The sequence below is a fragment of the Cinclus cinclus genome, chromosome 2 (assembly GCF_963662255.1).
Source record: "Cinclus cinclus chromosome 2, bCinCin1.1, whole genome shotgun sequence".
NCBI lineage: Eukaryota > Metazoa > Chordata > Aves > Passeriformes > Cinclidae > Cinclus > Cinclus cinclus.
In genome coordinates, this window is record NC_085047.1 from 83,421,216 (window position 1) to 83,441,155 (window position 19,940).

General features: G+C 39.0%; 1 protein-coding gene across 1 annotated transcript in view; it reads left to right on the forward strand.

The window, feature by feature from the left end:
* The window catches only part of DHRSX (dehydrogenase/reductase X-linked), a 161,335-nt gene extending 145,069 nt beyond the window's left edge, over positions 1-16,266 (forward strand). Inside the window, exon 8 of the mRNA XM_062514947.1 lies at positions 16,066-16,266. Coding sequence (XP_062370931.1) covers positions 16,066-16,266 — 201 coding nt within the window. The remainder of the gene's footprint in view (positions 1-16,065) is intronic.
* Positions 16,267-19,940: the final 3,674 nt, after the last annotated feature.

Genomic DNA, 19,940 nt, shown 5'->3' on the forward strand with positions numbered 1-19,940 from the left:
AGGAGTTTATATTTTCAGAGAAGGGCTCAAGAGCATACTTGGCTCAGGTATCTGTTTTCCGTTAGACAAACATGTTGTGTAGAGATTTGTACCTTAGTGCTATTTTCTCTCTGGATTTCTCTTTGTAGTTATGTTTGTTGTTTGGAGTGCTTTTTTTTCTGCTGTGGTTGTCTGAAAATATTTGTAAATTCTTCTTCTTAATATTAATTTATACTAGGAGAGGAATCTCCCTGATTTTTCAAGAGCCAAACTGCTTTTCCTTGTTTCATTACATAGTAATTAAAAATGATTGCTATTTTCTTATGCAGAACTGTAGCAAGACACCCAAATATGTTTCTAGTCACAGCTGGGCATTTATTCTTCTGGAAATCTGTCCCTCCTATCAGGTGCTGCTGGTAACTGTTGTCAGATGTTCAAGTAGCTGTGTTCTGATGGCAAGCATGATGTTGTTTCAATTCATTTTCTAAGCAAGGACCAGATGTTTGTTCTAGGCTAAGCAGAATTGATTTGCAGTTAAAACCTCAAGCAAAGGAGTATCATATCAGGCTGTAAACCAGTCATGACTCAAGCCACATATGAATAGAAAAGAAAAATGTGTGAGCCAGTGGTAATCATCTCCTTCACTGCCCTGTACATCTCGGATATTTGTTTGTGCAAGTGAAGAACAGATGTGTTGTTCTCTCCCCTGTGTTAACAAATGAGCATTCATATTTGTACCTTGGACTGTTTCATGATTTTCCCTTGCTCTACACAGGGATAACAATAAAAACAAGGCAAGCAGCTATATTTAGAGAATTAGGCCAATAGGATTTCATTGGTTCCCTGTAGGAGCCAGTGATAAATCTGTCTCCTTGGTACACTTCAGTAAACCCTGAGGCACACCACCTCCAGCTCTGGCCACTTCATGTCCTTCCAGCTGCACTCAGCAGTAAACCATTGCAGGCAGAGAAAGCAAGGGGAAGACTTAAAAAAAAATTAATTCCAGCAGTGTTATACTGGAACTTTAAGAGGTGAGATCTTGATCATTCTGTGACAAAAAATGCTTATGCAAGAAAGTGCTTTGCATTGAATCCCATGGCTACAGTGCTCCGGTAATCGTCATGCCACTGCTAGTAGCTGGACTTATCCATCAGGAGCCTAGCTTTTACATTTTATTCTAGTTTTCATTGATATATTCACACTAACCTTTAATATATTCACAGTGTAACAGGCAGGAAAAATTACGCTGGCACTAAGAAACAAGGACAAATACTGCTGAAGAAATTTTAAATAACGTGCAGATCTCTAGTGGGCATTGATTCATGTGCTTCATGGTGTCAATAATTGTTTGTGAATTGCAGTCATTTTTTTCCCCTGAACAGAGCATTACTCCTGAAATGCCGTCATTACCTATTGATTAACTCTGTAGTTATTTTCATGCATCAGTAGTGCCAGTAAAAAAATGAGTAACACCTATTTTACACCAATGTGTAAGATCTGTACATAGTTCATCAACTAGTGAAAGGAGTCTTTAATTTTATTTTTTTTAATTGCAGAGACCACATCAACATTTTCAGTAGCCATAAGTCTCAGGATAAGTGGGAAAAGTCTAAAAGGCTCATTTGGGTTATTAAGGGTTTTTTTAATCAGGGCATTTTAAATGTTCTGCTCTATCAGGACAAGAGTGCAATAAGAAGGACATATTTGTCACTGTTTAGTGCTAATGTAATTTCCTTTTTTCCCTACTGTATGTCTCTCCATTTAATCTCAATTGTTGTTAATGTGCTACTTTTTGATTAAATGGTGAGAGCTGAAATTCACCAAGGAGAAAATAATTAAAACTATTTGTTTCACAGACTGTCAGCAGCTATTAGGGAAATTAAATGTATTTTTCCCTGAACCATGTTACAGGCTTTGCAAAGTTCACAACCAGTTGGAATCATCTTTTATTGAACGCAGATTTAAAAGCAAAGGTCAGTTATGTTTTGGCCACTAAGGAGTTTATGCAATTGATAAAACCCAACCGTTTAGATTATTTTTATATAAAAATTTTTCAGCTTGGAAACCCTTGCTTTTTGACTGTGGGAGCCTTATAGCTGCATCAGCTCATCAGATTTGTGGAGTAAAGGGGGTTTTGCAGCTTGTCCCCCCAGCTGCAGGAGTGTCCTATGCCCTGGCAAGGGCCAAGCAGCAGTCGGGATTGTGGCTGGTGCTGGTGGCCAGGGACTGTCCTCGCTCACAATCCTTTACTGCAGCCCCGCGTGTCCAGCAGTGTAGCATCCTGTCACACCACTCTTTTGCTTCAAAGAGGAGCCTTGTTGTCTGACCTGCTCTAGGGGTTTGGCACTGCTTGTGGACCCACTATTTCTCCTGAATAATGAGATTTGGCTGGGTTAATGCATTGACAAGGTTTCAACAGGTATTTCCCTCTCCTTTTTCTACTACGATAAGGTTTGGGCTCGCTCCTTTGTTTGCACCACAGATTGTAAACACCATCTACCCCAGGAGGTCATGCTTTGAAGTCTGCTTTTTAACCCTTTTTGGTTTCCAAAGGGGCTTGGTGACATGGATGGGTGATCCGAGGAGGGCGAGTGTTGGTGCTGCACTGGAAGACTCCTACCCTGAGCCCCTTCCTCCTCCACATGGTGCATGTATTGCAGAAAGGGATCTGAGCTAGTGGGGCAAGTGGCACATTGATGTAGCAGCCACACTTGGTAAGCTTGTAGTGAGGGCAAGAGGCATTTAGGAATTCATGAAGAAAAGGGAATGAAAAAGCACTGGGGCTGTCCGTGAGATTATTGTAGGGCACAATGAAAAGGCAGGTGGAGAAATGGATGAAAGTTTTGTCTGCAGACATGCTTTGCATACCACACAGAGAAACAGAAACTAATTTTGATTGGAACAATTCAATTCCACTGTGAAGTACATGTTAAATAACAATAGGCGGCTGCAGAGCTGTGCAGACTTGCAGGTGAAGAGCAGAATTTTAAGCAAGCAGCTGTGTGGGCAGGAGAGGCAGAGGGGAGAACTGGGATTGCACCCAGCACTGGTGTTTGAGCTCTCCTCAGACCTCAGCCTATGCTTTTATGAGTTAAAAGCAGTTGCTTGAACCTTAGCGCTGTTCTGCATTAATTCAGCTGGGATTTTTTCTGGGAAGCAGAAGTTTAATCATCTGGAGCTTTGCTGCTTGCAGTGTATCACCTCAAGTGAGACAGTGAGCAGAGGTAGGGGGGGCTCATTGATTGAACTATCAGGGCCAAAGGATGTGTGCAGCAAAATGATACTACTGAAGAGTATAGTTCAATACTGAGCTTTCTAAATAAAGTGAATTATTTCAGCACAAGATGAATCAGTAAATTTTATTCATCAAGCCACAAAACGTCACAGTATTTGTTTCCCATTCTATACAACTGCTCTAAACTTTATGTCAAAAAGCCATATGAATTCCAGTGCAACAGGAAGTCTCCTGGGGAGCTTAATGGAAAGGTTAATTCTTGCTGTTTTATATTGTCTATCACTAGTTCTCCAAGAGCAAGCCTCTGGGCCATGGCTACCTAAGCCCTTGAATCAGCCCAGTATCATGGCCCTAGACAGAAACTCGGCAGAGACAGGAGTTATCTGAAGAGGAGATAGAAGGAATAAGAAAACTTTCAGGAAAATTGTTAGAATTTTTGACATTTTAACCCTCTTTTTGTTGTGTTTTATCTTTTTTCTTTATATATATATATCTATCTTACTGGAGGAAGATGTTTGGTATAAAATGGATTAAATGGTTTTCTCCTTTCCAGTTTTTCATTGTCCTGTTTCAGTTAATGAGATTTGATCATTCACTATGGATCTCATTTTTGGAATTCGAACCAATTCTTCCTCCAACAAAAGCTGGGACAGTGTGGTCATTCACACAGGAATGTGGTACACCGTTGTCACCTGTACAGCAATGTGGCACCTCTGCTGTGATTCTGTCATGCAGAAAAGGAAACAAGAAGGTGGCAAGGACCACATCTATCACCAAATCCAATTCTGCCTTTTGCAGTGGATACACTTTTTTTTTTCCATCCGCCTTAATGAAGGTTTACAAAAAACTCTTAGAAATAAACCTAGGTAAATTTGATAGTGGATAGTAGATCTGTTTTTTTTCTATTTACCAGTAGTTAACAATTTTATGTACATGCCATTTCATGCTTTCCTTTTTCTGTTCCACTGGCAAGAACTGATGCTTGTTTTTCCTTTAGAGCCCCTGCAAATGAATAGCTATATCACCTCTCCATAGGCTCATACCCCTCTCTGCATTATGAGTACCAACTTGCCCTTCTTTCTTTCCCTTCTTTTAGCTGAGTAATTGTGATGGGCTTAAACTCTTAAGTAATTGTTTTCAAGATGAAAGTTTTTTGCTTCCATTTCAAACCTTGGGAATCATTTGTGTGGCTGATGGTCTACATGTTTTCTCTCTGTCTAATAAGCTCTGCAGTTAAGGATATGATGCCTCAAATCTTCTTGGTCATAGTTTTAGAGACTAATTGCATTGAAATCAATGGCAGTCTTTGCCTGTCTAAAGTTATACATGTTCTTTGGGTCTCTTCTGAGTTTAAGCCATCAATAGATTCCTTTGCCGATAGTGAATAGCCCTAAGGCTGATTGATTTAAACAAAAGGATTTAAGTTACAGAGCTCAAATTCACTTTCAGTCTGCACAACAAAAAGCTTGATTTGAATAATCAGATCCAGTCATCCTTTACATTTGCATTTTTAGTTATTTTGTTAAAAACAAGTTGATTCTGGTGGGTTAATAAGCATTCAGATACGTCAATTTGCAACTGAATGTAGCCTTTGCCTTTAAACTTAGCACTTCTCTTGGGTAACAAAGGATAAGCTTTATAGACAGCTCCATCATGGTATAGTTTCAGAATCTACCCGTTATTGCATGACTTTAGCAATCTGACAGCATTGTGATAGAAAATGGGAAATGGTAGTTCTCTTTACAAGACGACTTTTCTTTTTTTAAATTTATTTTTACAAGCTGCTTCCTGAAAAAATAGAGTTTAATTAAAATGAAGAGCACTTTAGTTTTTCAAGGCTTGTATTACTTAAACAGAAAAGGTCTGAACTTATTGGGCAAAATCAAGGATGTAAAATTTGTAATTTCTAATTTGAACTAACTAACTATCTCTTAAAAAGATATGACTAGAAAATCTGAGCCATTCTCGCCTAATTCTAGTCTTCCACTAAAATAACTATAGAAAATAAGTCTGGTCTTGTTTTCCATCATTATGGTATGTTACTAGGGACAGATGTAAATTAACCTTTTTGTTTATATCTTTCTGGTTTATCATTCAAGCTTAAATGATGAAATTGTCAGCAACTGGAATTATGTGAAACTAATTTCCAGGAAAATATTCCTTCCCTCCCCACCACTTTTAGCTGTCTTCCAGTTTTGACTTTCTCTTGCTAGTCTGGGGAGTGTTGTGAAACTAAAATTTAAGCGCACCATAATGCTATAAAAACCAGAAACTCAGAGCAACTGGGACATGGAAAGTGTTAAATGGTTACTCTGGTTTGGGCTGAGGTAGAATTAATTTTCTTCTTAGCAACTGGTACAGTTTTGTATTCAGTATGAAAATAAAGGTGACAACACACTGATGTTGTAGCTGTCAGTAAGTGGTGCTTATGCTAAGCCAAGGACTTTTCAGTTTGCTGTGTTCTGCCAGTGAGTAGATGCACAAGAAGCCATGAGGCAGCACGGCCAGGACAGCTGACCCAAACTGGTCTAAGAGATATTCCATATCATAGAACATCGTGCTCGATGTGTTAACTGGGGAGCGTTGGCCAGGAGCCATTGGTTGCTGCTCAGGGGGCCTCAGTCAGTTGGTAGTGAGCAATCATGGATTTTATCTTTTTCTGACTCTCTTCCCCATCCTGCTGGGGGATGGAAGGGGAGTAAACAGCTTAATTGTCAGGCATGTGAACTGCAACAATGGTATTTGGTGACCTGCTTTAAACTCCTTTCTTCCTGGTAGCTCAGGGACAAGGAGACAAGGGCTAAGACCCAGGGGGAGGATAAGCACTGCAAGGTGAAGGTCTTTTTCCATATAGGAACTCTGTGTGCAGCAGACCCATCAGCAGGACATATTACAGCCCACCTAGCATGCCACTGCAATGTAGAGCTAAGAAATTTGGGGGGAAAGTGTACTTTTGCTTTCATCTCTCCCATCTTCCCAGATACATTTTCATCTTGTGTGCTATTAATGCATGGATGTAGCACCCTGTAGTCATTTTGAGTTAGTTGGTGCACCTCACTAGTTCTGGTCCTTATCTTTGGCAGTGCAGGCATATGGCCTGCCTGAGTCCTGGGGAAGAAGTGCTCTCTGCTGACCTTACCTGGTGATCCAGGAAAGGATTTGCACTTTCGCACCTTCATTGTCTGTTTTCAGGAGGTGCTTCCAGTGGGAAGGGTAGGAACTGAAAGTAGGCTGGCAGCCACCCTTTCCCAGCCCTCCTCCACCTGGCTGAGACCACAGCTGCAAATAGTCCTGCTGTTTGGGGTGCAAAATGGGGGTTGTAGCAATTTAAAACAGAAGAGCCTATGAATGTAATTTTGGGTTGTTTCATTTTGTCTGTGTTCTGTACAGTCTTTTTTTTTTTTTTTTTGCTTTTTGATCTCATCATGGTTCATACAGGCTTTCTATATTGTGGTTTTCTTTTAAATATTTAGGAGTTCCATGCCCATCCTGAGTTCTTATAATAATTAAAAAATAAAGAACAGTCATTATAAGAAAGTTGTGAAGTGGGAGATGTGTCAGTTTCTATTTTCTAACAAGGGAAAACAAGATACATGACTTGTCAGTAAAAAAGTAGAGATGATGGCAGGGGGCTACAAGTCAGAAGTTGCCAAATATATTATTCCTGAAGTCTTATGTTTTCACAAAAAGCCAGCAAAAAAAATATTTTACTTTGCATGAGCAGGCAGGTAATAAATTGTTCAGAGGTATGTGTACTCAGGAGCATCATCAACAGCACTTTGAGCCTTGCTGTTCAAAAACAAATACTTCTGTGTGCTTTGCTGTGTTGTTTTGATTGCCAAAATCTGGCTTCTTTGAAAGGAGTCAAGCAACTAAGGCTGACCAATGCACTCGTGTAAGATAATGCATTGAAAATTTAAGCTGGAAGTAGACAAGTAAATGGCTTGTTTTCCTTTACAAACACAGAAGTTACAGCTTAGCGCACGAGGCATTGGGATTAGGATCTCGTGGACTCATTCTTTCCTCATCTCTTCTTAGCTGCACTTTTTATTTGCTTCAATAAATCTCTTGTGAGTCTCTGAATAGAAGTGTTGCAGAAAATTCCAGATTATGTGAGGATATCCAGGACAATTCTCATTGATTTAACTCATGCATCCTCAGCAACAGGTGGCTGCAGGACATCACCTGGTTTCCAGAGAGCTCATTGACCAGGCAGAGTGTTATGCTCCCAGAAGAGGCTTCAGTATTTTGTGGAGCACATGTACTTTCTCAGCTCTCTCTGCCTAGTATTGCCTGCCTTATTTCCTAGAGACTGGGTGTTCCAGCAAGGGAGAGTCTCTGGTTGGATATTTGTGCAATGTCTGGGGCAGCAGGCTTCTATCTGTCAAATTTTGCATACTGTTACCGAGCTGAGCGAGGTAACAAGTGTAATGTGATTTCTGTGGCTGCAGCGATATCGCAGTTCTGACTTTGAAGACATTGCTGTCTGCTGCAGAGCAAACTTAGGGATCAACCTCCAGGCAAAGTAATATTCCACAATACACTTGACAAAATGAACAAAGGATTCAGTCATGATTAATGACTTTGACCCAATGTTTCAAGTCCTTGCTCAAATTCAGTCATGTAAAGTTTGGTTCTTGTTTCTATTTCAAAATTGCTTAAAAGTGAACGTTGTTTTTTTAGTGCTCTGTTCAATATCTTAGAAAATGCAAAGTGTGGATCCACAAACAGTCCTGCTGACATCACCAACATTATATTGCAATTCTAACCTGAGAGACATTCTGTTTGAAATTAAGATGCAAATATATTTTGTTATTTATATATAATATTATTTATAATACTTATATTTAATATTATTTATTATGTATTATTTATAATGGTTATATATTTTGTTTATAATATTTGTATATATTATTATTATTTATAATACCTACAAATGAGTTCACTGTTGAAGCTGCTCCTTGAGATCAGTGAGGTTTTCTTCAGCGTAGCCTAGAAAGCTGGCCAGCCAAGAGGAACTTCATTTAGCTGCCTGAGAACACAAGTACCTCATGTTATTTGACATGACCCATGATGTCCTGTTGTTATGGCTTGATACCAGCCAGCAACCAAGCCCCATGCAGCAGGTCCCTCACTCCTAACCTGTGGGATAGTTAGAAGGGGTAAGAGGTATAGAACTCATGGGTTAAGATAAAGACAATTTAATAGGAACTGGGCACACAGGCAAGGGAAAACAAGGAATTGATTCTCTGTTTCCCATGGGCAGACAGCCATCTCCAGGAGAGCAGGGCCCCATCACATGTGATGGTGACTTGGGAAAACAAATGATATCGCTCCAAATATCCCCCCATCTTTTCCCCATACTTTTTATCCTGAACATGATATCGTATTGTTTGGAATGTCTATTTGGTCACTTGGGATCACCTGTCCCACCTGTGACTCCTCCCAACCTCCCACACACACCCAAGTTCCTTGCCAGCATGTCAGTAAAAAGCAGAAAAGGCCTTGGCTCTTTGTAAGTCTTGCTCAGCAATAACAGAAATATCTCCATATTACCAATTCTAAGTTCAGCACAAATCCAAAACACAGCCCTATACCAGCCACTGTGATGAAAATTTACCCCAGCCAAAAGCAGCACACCTGCTTAGCCTGAAGTAGCTGCTTTAGAAGAAGAGGGTTCAGAGTCATGGTAGCTGCCTTCCTCAGTAACATTGTGCTCGTGTTTTGAATCTGCAACAGGACTCACCCCATGGCTTCAGAGTAGAGCTACTTGGCAATTTTTCAGCAGAACAGATTTCTCAGAAGGCGTGTCTTTGACACAAAACCAATTAAAACGTTCTACTGCCAATTCCATCAAAAGGTTCATGGGAAATGAGGCATTTGGACCTGGGCATGTGCCTGCTTCTAGGGCCCCCTGAGAAACAGGCTGACCCTGACTGTCTTTTGAGGACAGTGCCTTTTTTTCCATAGTCTGACTTATCTACAGGCATCCTAGCCACCTATGCAGAGGCTGATGTGAAGATAAGATGGGACTTCCCAGGCTCTCTGTGTACCTGAATTTTTTTTAAGGTCTTCCCAGAAAATTTGCTTTCAAAAGAAAAGGAGATTCGGGATTTGATACTCTCTGTCTCTGTTTGCCAGCTAACTCTGCTTCTGTTCTTTCAGTATCTTATGCCCAGGGAAAACTTCTCTTTTTTTCCTGAATAGTAATAAATTATTCAGATTATAAAAGCTCCTTTCCTTCCAAATTTTGATGCATTTTTAGTGTAAAAATTGCTTTGTGTTCCTAACTTATTGAAGTTTCATCTTTTGTTATATATTTATATCTTTGATTAAGAAATTATTTCTCTGTGGCCACAATTCTGTCAGGAGAGAGGCTTCACACTAACTTTAGCCATTTCTGCTATTTCTTTCAGAGACAAAATCTGAAGAATTTTATTATAAGGTGAATTTACTAAAGAATTCTTATTGCCACAAGTTGGGGATTGAAGAGAAATTAATTTGGTGGTGCTGACTGGGTATCTAGGGAGAACTATATTCAATAAAATATCTCTTTCTAGTCTATTATCAAGGCAGAAATTGGATAGAAATAGCATAATAGCAAGTTACATATGAAAGAATAGAAGGAAGGAGAGAATGCAGATAGAAACCAGGGCTTTTAAGTGAAGGCAGAGATTGCTGAAAAGCTGTGCTGCCACACTTCTCTGCCAGATTTGTCTTCCTGGGGACCCAGCAGTTGGTCCTGGCCCTTGGTCTCACCAGGACATAAAGTCAGCTGCTGCAGCCTTATTGATCAAAGGTGGCTGAACACCTGCGTCATGGTTTCCTTTCTAGCCTTTGTTTTCATACTCACTATTTCAATGGATTACTTTTTGTCTGGCATTTTCAAAGCAACAGTCATGTTAGGAGGTCTAGACAGTGCAAGTTACACAATGCACACTGAACACACATAGCCCCTGTCTTCATGTGGAGGCTGTGGCTCTACAGCAGCTGTTGTTATTTCACCTTGGACTCTTGCACCAGAAAGTAACCTGGTGCCTTCCCAAGACACCTGGCATTGAAATGATTCAGTGCTTCACAGACCATCGTAATCAGTGCACCATAGAACACAGGTAATTTGCTTCTCACAAGCTTGTTTGCTTTAATATTCCTGGGAACACAATCCCAGCTACTGAGTTTCTGAAAGTTTTCAAACTATTGCATGTTTTGTGTTTGACTTTGTTCTTGAGACGCAAGCAGTGCATTGAGGGTGACTGGGTGTCACCCCTCCACTAGCTGCCACCAAGCAGATGAAAGACTTCACGGTACAAAGTAACAGTAATTTATGTTCTCTTTGTTATTGCTAATCCCTACAGTGTATATGCTCAAGTATCACAGATCATAATTGTCTTTCCTGAAGAAAGACAGAAAAAGAAGAAAACTTTGCATATACAGAATTTTTCAGAACAGAAGCAAGTCAGTAATATACCAGCATTTAAAAAATATTACCAAATAATCATCATTGAGAAAGGTGAAGGAACAAGGCAAAAGTGCCTGAGTACTGATGCCCAGAAGATGGCCTGTTCAGTGCTTTCTGTGTTTTGCTAGCTGGAACCAGGGAATTTGTTACCCACTCCAGGAATGGCCTGGTGGAACTCACTCATTTAAAAAAATGAAGCCACAGAGCAAACACCATGAACACCAGTGGGGAAAAGAAAACCAAACAAAAAAACAACTGCAATCTCATTTAGCTCATCAGCTCATGAGATTTCCCACATGAACTGAAAAGTGCATGATTTAATGCATGGTACGTGAGCTAGGGCCAGTGTTATAAGCCCACTTTTGATGAGAGTTCCTACAGCAGCCTACCTAATGTTGCTGATGCAGGTTATTCTGTCAATACTTGATGTATTCTGCAGCACAAGTTTTTCTCAGCATTAAGTGATCTTCCAGCTTACCAGGCAGTCCTGTGTGCACATCTCTCTGTTGGGATCATGTCTCTCAAAACTCAATTGTGATGTCAATGTGTGATTGTGCCAGCTGCTCTCTGTCCTCTGTGCCTAACCTTCTCTCCTATAATCTCTTGAGATGGCAGAATCCTGAATTCATGAAATACAATTCAAGTACAATTTTCTGATTGAGTGGGATGAGGGGAAGCTATTCCAAAGTCATAAATCCCCTGATACCATGGCTTGTATCTGCTGCTCTTTGAATCATATGGCCAACTCTGTTAACCAGTATAAATAGAAGTATATGCATGCTGCACATTCAAGCTATTTTTCACAGTGTTTAAGACACATAGAACAGTTGTCACTGTTTGCTGGTAGCTGCTGCAAGTGGTACTTAGAAAATGAAGGGATTACAGAGGAGGAATTATAGGAGCTTATAAAATTTTTTTTCCAGTACAGTTTTCTGTAGTTTCTGACGAACATTACACAATGTCTAGCCAGGATTCTGAGCTATGAATTCAGGTAAAGGTGGAAGTGGATGAGTCCATGGATTATCGTGGAAAGCACCACAAAGCCATCATGTATAACTGAGGCTGATACATGATTTCTAAAGAGTTAAGCTGTTGCTCCTGTTTTAGACAAATGGACAGGATGAAACATTTCATAGCAACATGGCTGTAGGAACTGACTGTTGTCAGCTAATACATTTTGCAAGAATTAGCACATAGTATGGACAAAATTATATGTCCCTTAAAATTGAATTAATCAAAATGAATGAACTAACAAGTACTTAAAAAGCAAAAATAAAATATAAACCCTCTTAGCACTTGTCCCTAGAACAGAATATTCCATTTCATACTGAGGGGAAATTATTCTTTGTCAATGAGTTATAATTGATGAATATTTATGAAAAAAAATCAGAATGTCTGTAAAAAGAAAAATGCTTTTGGGAATAGATAGTGCCAAAACAATGTCATTTTATGTATTTAGGCAACATTTTGTTTAATAAGCTGGTCATGTAGTATCTTTTCTCTCCCTCCACAACATACACATCTAATGAGCAAAGATGTATACTTTCAGTCAGACCTTTATTTACTGTTGAAGACAAACATATAGTTAATTGAAAAAGAAAGTGAAAGTTGTGATCAATACTGTAACAAGCAAAGGGAAATACAGGTTTAGAATTTCATTAGGTAGAAGTTAAGCAGAAATCAGTTTTACTTGTTAATTACAAAGGCATTAATTACAGCTCCTTGGATACTAATAAGAGTTTGTAACCAAAATTCCAATTTAAAAAAAAAAAATTCAGCACCAATAATTTGGTAATTGAAGAGTGAAGAATCGTTGTGCAATTCATCGGCACTGCCTTCCTCATAGGACAAGTCCAGTCAATTAATGAACAAGCTGTTACTGATTCTGTAAATATGAATATTATTATTTTACTGTTAAGTCTTTTTTTACACTGGTAATGTGTAGAGAATCCTCCCCTGTGATTTGAATTATACTTTTTTTTTTCTTCCTGTCTACCTGGAACTCTTGGTATAATACTTCATGGAAGAGACTTTGAAGTCCATCTAGTTCCAACGCCCCTGCCATGGAAAGAGACATCTTCCACTAGACGAGGTTGCTCCAAACTTTATCCAACCTAGCCTTGAGAACTTCAAGTGATGGCTAATTCCTTAATGTACTGGAACTGGGTTTTTTTTCATTGTATGTTTGTATAGGGCATCATGACAAACATCCTGGGGTTTTATAGGTCAAGATATTTGTCCACTGGCAGGTGATTTCTCTGGTCCTTTATCAGGTGCACTCCTTCCTAGAAAGCCACTGGCATCAAAGGGTGAGTCAGATGTGTTGCTTTGACAGTAGTCTCCTGTTTGTGGCTGTTTTCCAAGGTCTTTGTGGTTCCTCCTCATCTTCTGATGGCCTATCATGTGGTAAAAGAAAAGCTGTGGAAAAGCTCTTCAAAGGAAAGTTGGCAACCAGGAGTGAGTCTGCCACTGCTGGAACAATTAATCATGCTCCTTGTCCAGATACATGTTAATTGCTCCAGTGGTTTCAGCCTATTGCCAGCTTCATCCTTCCCAAGAGGTCCTCAGGCACTGGTGCACAGACAGGATGTCTGCACATGTCTGTCTCTTTCTTTGTTGAAGTTGTTTTTTGGGTGTGTGGTAGACCCAATGCTTTCCCAGAAAAAGTCTCAACTCTGCATGTGGATGTGAAGTTGCTGTCATAGTAGGCATCGGCAAGATCCAGAGAAGGAATTGCAACATGTGCTTTACCTCCAGCCTCTCAAAACAGATAGGTCACCCCCCCAGCAGGAAGGTCAGGGCACTCCTGGTTCAGGGTTTAATTTTTACTTTCATTAAAACAGAAAACATGCCAAAACAATGAAGAGATTATAAAGAAAGGGAAAATTAAAACTTTCATCATTAATTAAGCACTCAGAAGATGGAATAAGACAATTCATTAGTCATACATAAGGAACTCACTCTCTGTTGCACTGAAAATTTTGTTTTCCTTATCAGATTTCCATAATATCTAGAATCCTAGTATCATAGAACGGCTTGGGTAGGAAGACACTTTAAAGACTATCTAGTTCTGATTTCCCTGCCATGGGAAGAGATGTTTTCCACTAGATCAGGCTGCTTCATCCAACCTGGCCTTGAACACTTGAAGTGATGGCCAATTCCTTAATGTAGCATAGTTGAGTTTTCTCATTATATGTCTGGATAATTGCTTCTAGCAACAGTGGTAGAAGCTAAATAGGAATTTTGCACAGAACTTTCAAGTCAGCATATTACGTATGGTGGATGGGAGAAGCAAAGTAAATCATGTGAAATTTTACACAAGCTGACTTCAATGGATGATCAGTCTTACTGTGCTTATAAGTCACAGTGTGGGCATGTAAGCACTTTCAACCAGTGCATAACCTATATTTAAAATATTTGATATTATTTTAAGTAGAAGGGAATAGAATAGACTGTTTCAGTTGAAAGGCACCCTCAAAAGCAGTGACCAGTTCATGACTGACCAAATGATAAAGCACATCCTTAAAAGTATTGTTCAAATGCCTGTTCAAATGCCACTGAGATGTTTGGGACACCAACCACCTCTCTAGGAAGCCAGCTCCAGTGTTTGACTACCCTTTTGCTATAGATCTCCTCTTTGGGGAAATTAAATGGCATGTCATCAAAAGTAAAAATGTTTTAAAATTCCGCATATCTGGGAGAACCTTACTGTTGAATCAGCAGAGACAATATGGTATTTCTGATGCTGTGACAATATCCATGCAGACCAGTCTCTGAGGCTGTAGAGAGCCCTGCTCATAAGAACATAATCACACAAATTCCACCCACAGATGATTTTTCTAAAGCATTTTAGTGTTGAGCTGTTGTCATTAAGATTTGGCAGTCATGATATTGACATTTATGCCTGTTTGTGCTGGAGAGCTGTTTAACTCAGGAACATAAAGTTCAGTGAACCATCACATGAAGTAATGGTTTATCTGTGTCACTATTTTTTTTTATGCAGAGCACAAGAGTATGCAAAAAACTTTCAGTTTTTCTCTGTTATCTAGAATAAGTTGTATAAAATATGAATGCTCATATTCATAATTGTTCTGCTATTTTACAATATCAAGATATTTTATAATGCTGTTCATAGTTGATCATTATATTAACCACTCTGTGAGCAAAGAATAGTGAAGACCCCTATGTTATTTACATTATATACTGGGTATGAATAGCACTATTTTCCTTAGGATAAAGAAGGGTGAAGTAGTAGTAGGTACTAAACCAAACTAAATGAGCTTTTAAGTGATTTTAGACAGAATATCATAGTACAATAATTTTCTAAAAAAACCCCAAACATAACAAAAAGCTTCCAATTACTTATATTTATTATATTATATTATATTATTAGTTTTTATAAGGCACTGAGTAACCTATTCACTACTGTCTCATTCATCAAGTGAGTGCTTAAGGAAAAGACATCCTGTCAGGTGCTTCAGATAAAGCTCTGAGCATCATCACTACTGTTAATGCCTCAGTTAATGACTGCAAGGATTTTATAATGATACATTATTGTCTAGCAGGTATTGATCATAATTATATCACTGATAAAGGCAAAGCATATCAAAAGTTGTGTTTTAAATATGTCCTTTAATTAGAATAAAAATGCCATGGAAATCATTTCAGTGGTAGGTGAGTGATCCTTCTGAATGAAGAATGTAAAATTTTTGCATATACTCAGGATGAAAGGAGTTATCACTCCAAGCTATTAACTTATTAATTTTTCTTTAATACTCATGGTATATCAGACATTATAGATCATTCACTATTTTGCTTTATGACAGAGCAGAACCCTGATAACTATCCTGTGTCTAAAATATAGTTCACTCATTTTTCTGTCTGCTTGGACTGAACTGCAGAATCTTAATTTGCTGTCATGGTTTCCATGATTCTTTGCTCATGTCACATTATTGTTACAATGAACACATTGCATGTACAGCATAGCCTTCATCTTCTTAAGGCAGAGCACAGATGTTTTCACCCTTGCAAAATTAATAATTAAATGAGAATTTTAAAATTGTTGCTTGCTTTTGGGTTTATTAGCTCTAACTGTGAAAGCTAAATCAATTATTTTGTATGCTCCATCTGACTAACTCTTGAAAAAATACACTGGAGTTTTCCATATATCAGTTCTGGCTTTAAGCTATCTTAAAATAGCACTGTTGAAGAAATGGACTCTGCCAATTGAATAAGTGGCTTTCTTATTATTACAGATTTTGGGTTTGCATAAGGACCAGAAGTATAAAGCAAAATTAGGGAAGATATTTGTCACTGATAAGCTCCTATGGCGGCAATATCATTCTTCTGCTGTACCTGCTTCACTTGAATTTGGGTGTTTTTGTTTCTGCAGACCCCAGAGGAAGGAGCTTCTACAACCATCTATGCAGCAGTATCACCCGAGGTGGAAGGAGCTGGTGGCTGCTACCTTTACAATGAGGAAAGGACAAAATCAGCTGATGTAGCATATGATGAGGAGCTGCAGAGGATGCTCTGGACAGAAAGCTGCAAGATGGTTGGGATTTCTGATGAAGCCAACAGGCTGGATAAATGAAATGCATTAAAAAGCATCTTAGGTGAATTCTTGCAGCATCAGTCATCATCCTGGAAATCACTGTTCAGTCCCAAAGGCAAACGTGAACAGCTCTGTTCTTCACTTGAATCCCTAATCTGCTAGGGGGGAGTGTGGGGGGAGTATTCCCACAGAAAGATGTAGTGGTTGGTTTTAAATCTAACCATCAGTTTTGTAAATCATTCTGTTTCAGTCTGTGATTAAAATACAATCTTTAAACATGTTCAGAGATGAGTTTTCATTGTTTTGTCCAACAAAAATAATGCTTCAGCATGTTGTGCTGGGAGGTTTTGAACTTAAACCACCTTTGTACATATAAGTTACTCTTTTAAATCACTTTTCAAAGTTGTAGCTTTATTTCCTTAAGCTTCATTAATCTTTAAGACACTTTCATCAGCTTGTTCTAATGCAGAAATTTAGCATTCATGATCATGATCTTGTTTCTGTCTTAGGGTTAGTTTTATATGTCAGCCTTTTTTATATGTCCAGAGGTATTAACTGAAGGTCAGAACAACAAGAAAAAGCAAAGAAATACGATCTTCTTCAAGCAGGATATCAAATTCACTTGTTTCCAATTTAAGTTGATCTCTCCTATAAAAGTGAGGAGGGGATCAAACATCATAATGGCAACCCAGGGTTTTGGCAGAGGGTGCAGTTGACCTATTGTCTTGTCAGTGAGCTAAGATTTACTTGTCCCCTTTTTTCTCCTGAACCCCTGTAATGTTGCATCTGCAGTTTCATTCATTTTCTTTGATGAGTCACTCATGTACTGTTGCATCAAGAATCACCTCCTTTTGTTGGTATTGATCCTTGTTCATTAGTTTCAGAACTAAAGTTCATGGTTTGGAAGAAACAGCAATTAATGGCAGCCCACTTTTACCTCTTTCTGGAGATGTACAATGCATCCTCACTAAACTGTGCCTTTGCCATTTTTAAGAGTAGCCCCTTCCTACTCATCTGACTTAGACAGGAGCAAGAGGCTATTTTCCCTTTAGTTGTGTATGACTTTCCTAAAATTTCTTAGCAGCTGTTTTTTTAAAGATTTTTTTTTACTATCTCTGAGTGTGGAGCTGATATATTTTATGGAGATATTTTCAGCAAACACTAGTCTCCCCTCTCATTGGGATAGCAGCTGGTTCAGATGCTATCAGTTTTGAACACACCTCAGTTGTGTTCAGGGAACTCTACCTATGTCTACCAAAGAGAATCTATAAGAATGATATTCACGTTCATGGATTAAAAAAACAAAACAGACATTGGGCAGTACAAAGATAGCCTGAATTTATACAAGCTCAAATAACTAGAAGAGAAGAAACTGGACTGAAGATAGAAATATTTTCATGGGGATGGTGGTAAACCATGAAAATAATTTGCAGAGAAACTTCCCTGGGCAGTTTCAATCAAGACTGTAAATCTCACAAAAAAACATCTGGAAGTGTCTGGGGAGACCTTACAGCAGCCTTAGGGTACTTAGAGGAGCATATAGGAGAGATGGGGAAGAACTTGGGCAGTGTAGTGATAGAATGAGGGGTAACAGTTTTAAACTGAGAGAGAGACGATTTAGGTTAGACATTAGGAAGAAATACTTCACTGTCAGGGTGCTGAAGCACTGGGACAGGTTGTCCACACTGACTGTGGGTGTTCCATTCCTGACAGTGTTCAAGATCAGGTTGGATGGGGCTTTGTTCAGTGGCAGATATCCCTGCCCATGTCAGGGGAGTTGGAAACAGATGGTTTTTAAGATCCATTCTGATCCAAACCATCCTTTGATTCTTTGATCTCTTCTCAGTGAGTCTTCCCAAGCACGGGATCTGTTTCTGGACAGCTTGAGGTCTTATTGTTAATGGAGTAAGGTTTACCCTGCTCCCATCTTGTTGATTTTAGGTGACATCTAAAAAAAGCCACATAATCCTATAAATGTCCTTGCATTTCCTTTTTTCAAGATACACGGAGAAAGAAACTAATAGGTGAGCATAAAGCTTATATTAATTTTGAGGAGCTGGAAATCACTGCATGACAGAACCAAGTGCAAACACAGTGTTGTGCTTTCATTTGCAGCGGACTAGAAACAAGAGGAACATGTTCCTATGCACTGAACCCTAGACTAATATCCCTTTTGGGCTTTTTAGCTCAAACATGGTACCTCACTCCAAGTGACCTTATCTCCAACCTTTGGTTCAGAGGAAGATCACATCTAAGTCAAAGTAAGATTGCTCATATGTCCAGAGTCTAGGAAGAAGATGCTTTGACAAAACAAAATAAAACACCCCCCCAAAAAACCAAAGGAAAACATCTGGAACAAAAATAATAAACAAATTGAGGGAGAGCATATTTCCTGTCTGATCAAGCCATGCATGATCTGTTTTTAGCTTCTTAGAGTTTGTATATACAAGGGTTAGCAGCAGGAGATTTATCACTGAGTCACTATAGCACTTTCTCTGTATGACTGGCTGACTTTTTTTTTGGTAAGGGAATGTAGTGCTTGTGAAATGTGCCAGACTGACACTCCAGGAACTAAATTCCTCTGTTTATTCACAGATCATGCACAGGATGCAGTAAGCCTGCTAGACAGCCAACATTTTGATGTTGCCATAGCATTCCCATGGAACATCATTGCTGCTAAAAGTTTGTCCAGGATTACTCAAACTAGTTGGGATGAGATTACCATCAGTTTTAACTCTCTTGAAGCTCCACAATACTAGCACAACCAGTTTCAAGTGGCATAGGGATTAGTGAATTAGCAAACAGTAAAGACAGCTAGTCACACTTTTAGTGTAATCTGAACCAATTTATTAACTGTCTCAGTCCAATGAAATCTGTTTTAAACACTGAAAACATGGTTTGTGAGAACCAAGAACACAGATGCAGCGGAGTGAGGGGAAAAGAAAAAACACCCTAAAGCCAAGCATTTCTAGAGCACAGAAGTTCATGAAAACACAGTTGAGCTAGTTGCAAAACTGTTATGTCAGAAGCTAAAAACAGAAACTTGTGTCAGCTTTGCAATGTCACATAAGCACATGAGCTTATCTGGAGCAAAACCTCGTATTGTTACAGAGTACTCCCAGTGTGAATGGGAATAATCACTCCTAATACTGCTGCAAAAATCCAAAATAATTCTTAATATATCTGTCTAGGGGAAAATATATGAAACATGTAAAAAGGTGACAGTGGTCTTACTTTTGCACAGATAAATGGTTAGAGCTAATTTAATTTAACATTTTAAGATCATGGGATTCTCAGAGATCTGAGCAAGGCTGTATTTCACTTTATTGAATACATGGCTGAGGGGAGGCTTTGTAGTAGTTACACAGGTGTAAAAAAATTCCTGAGAGCTCTTTAACCTTGCAAAGAAAGGCTAAACATGCTCCAATAATGGTAAATTGAAGGTAAACAAATTAACCTTCCAAGAAGAAAGCAGATCCTCTCTGAAAGTGATTTCATATTGGAACATGTGGATCTGATATCTGAAGATAATTAAAAGATGCCTCTGAAATGACACCTGGCAAATAGGACAGGTAGGCTCCTAAGAAAATTAGGTCAGTCACAGAGAAGTCACATTGTCCCTCACGTCCACCATGACAGCACTTATTTTGATTAGTATGAGAGTCGTCCACTGCTCACAACTTCTAAATGGATATTTCCCTGCCAGTACTCCT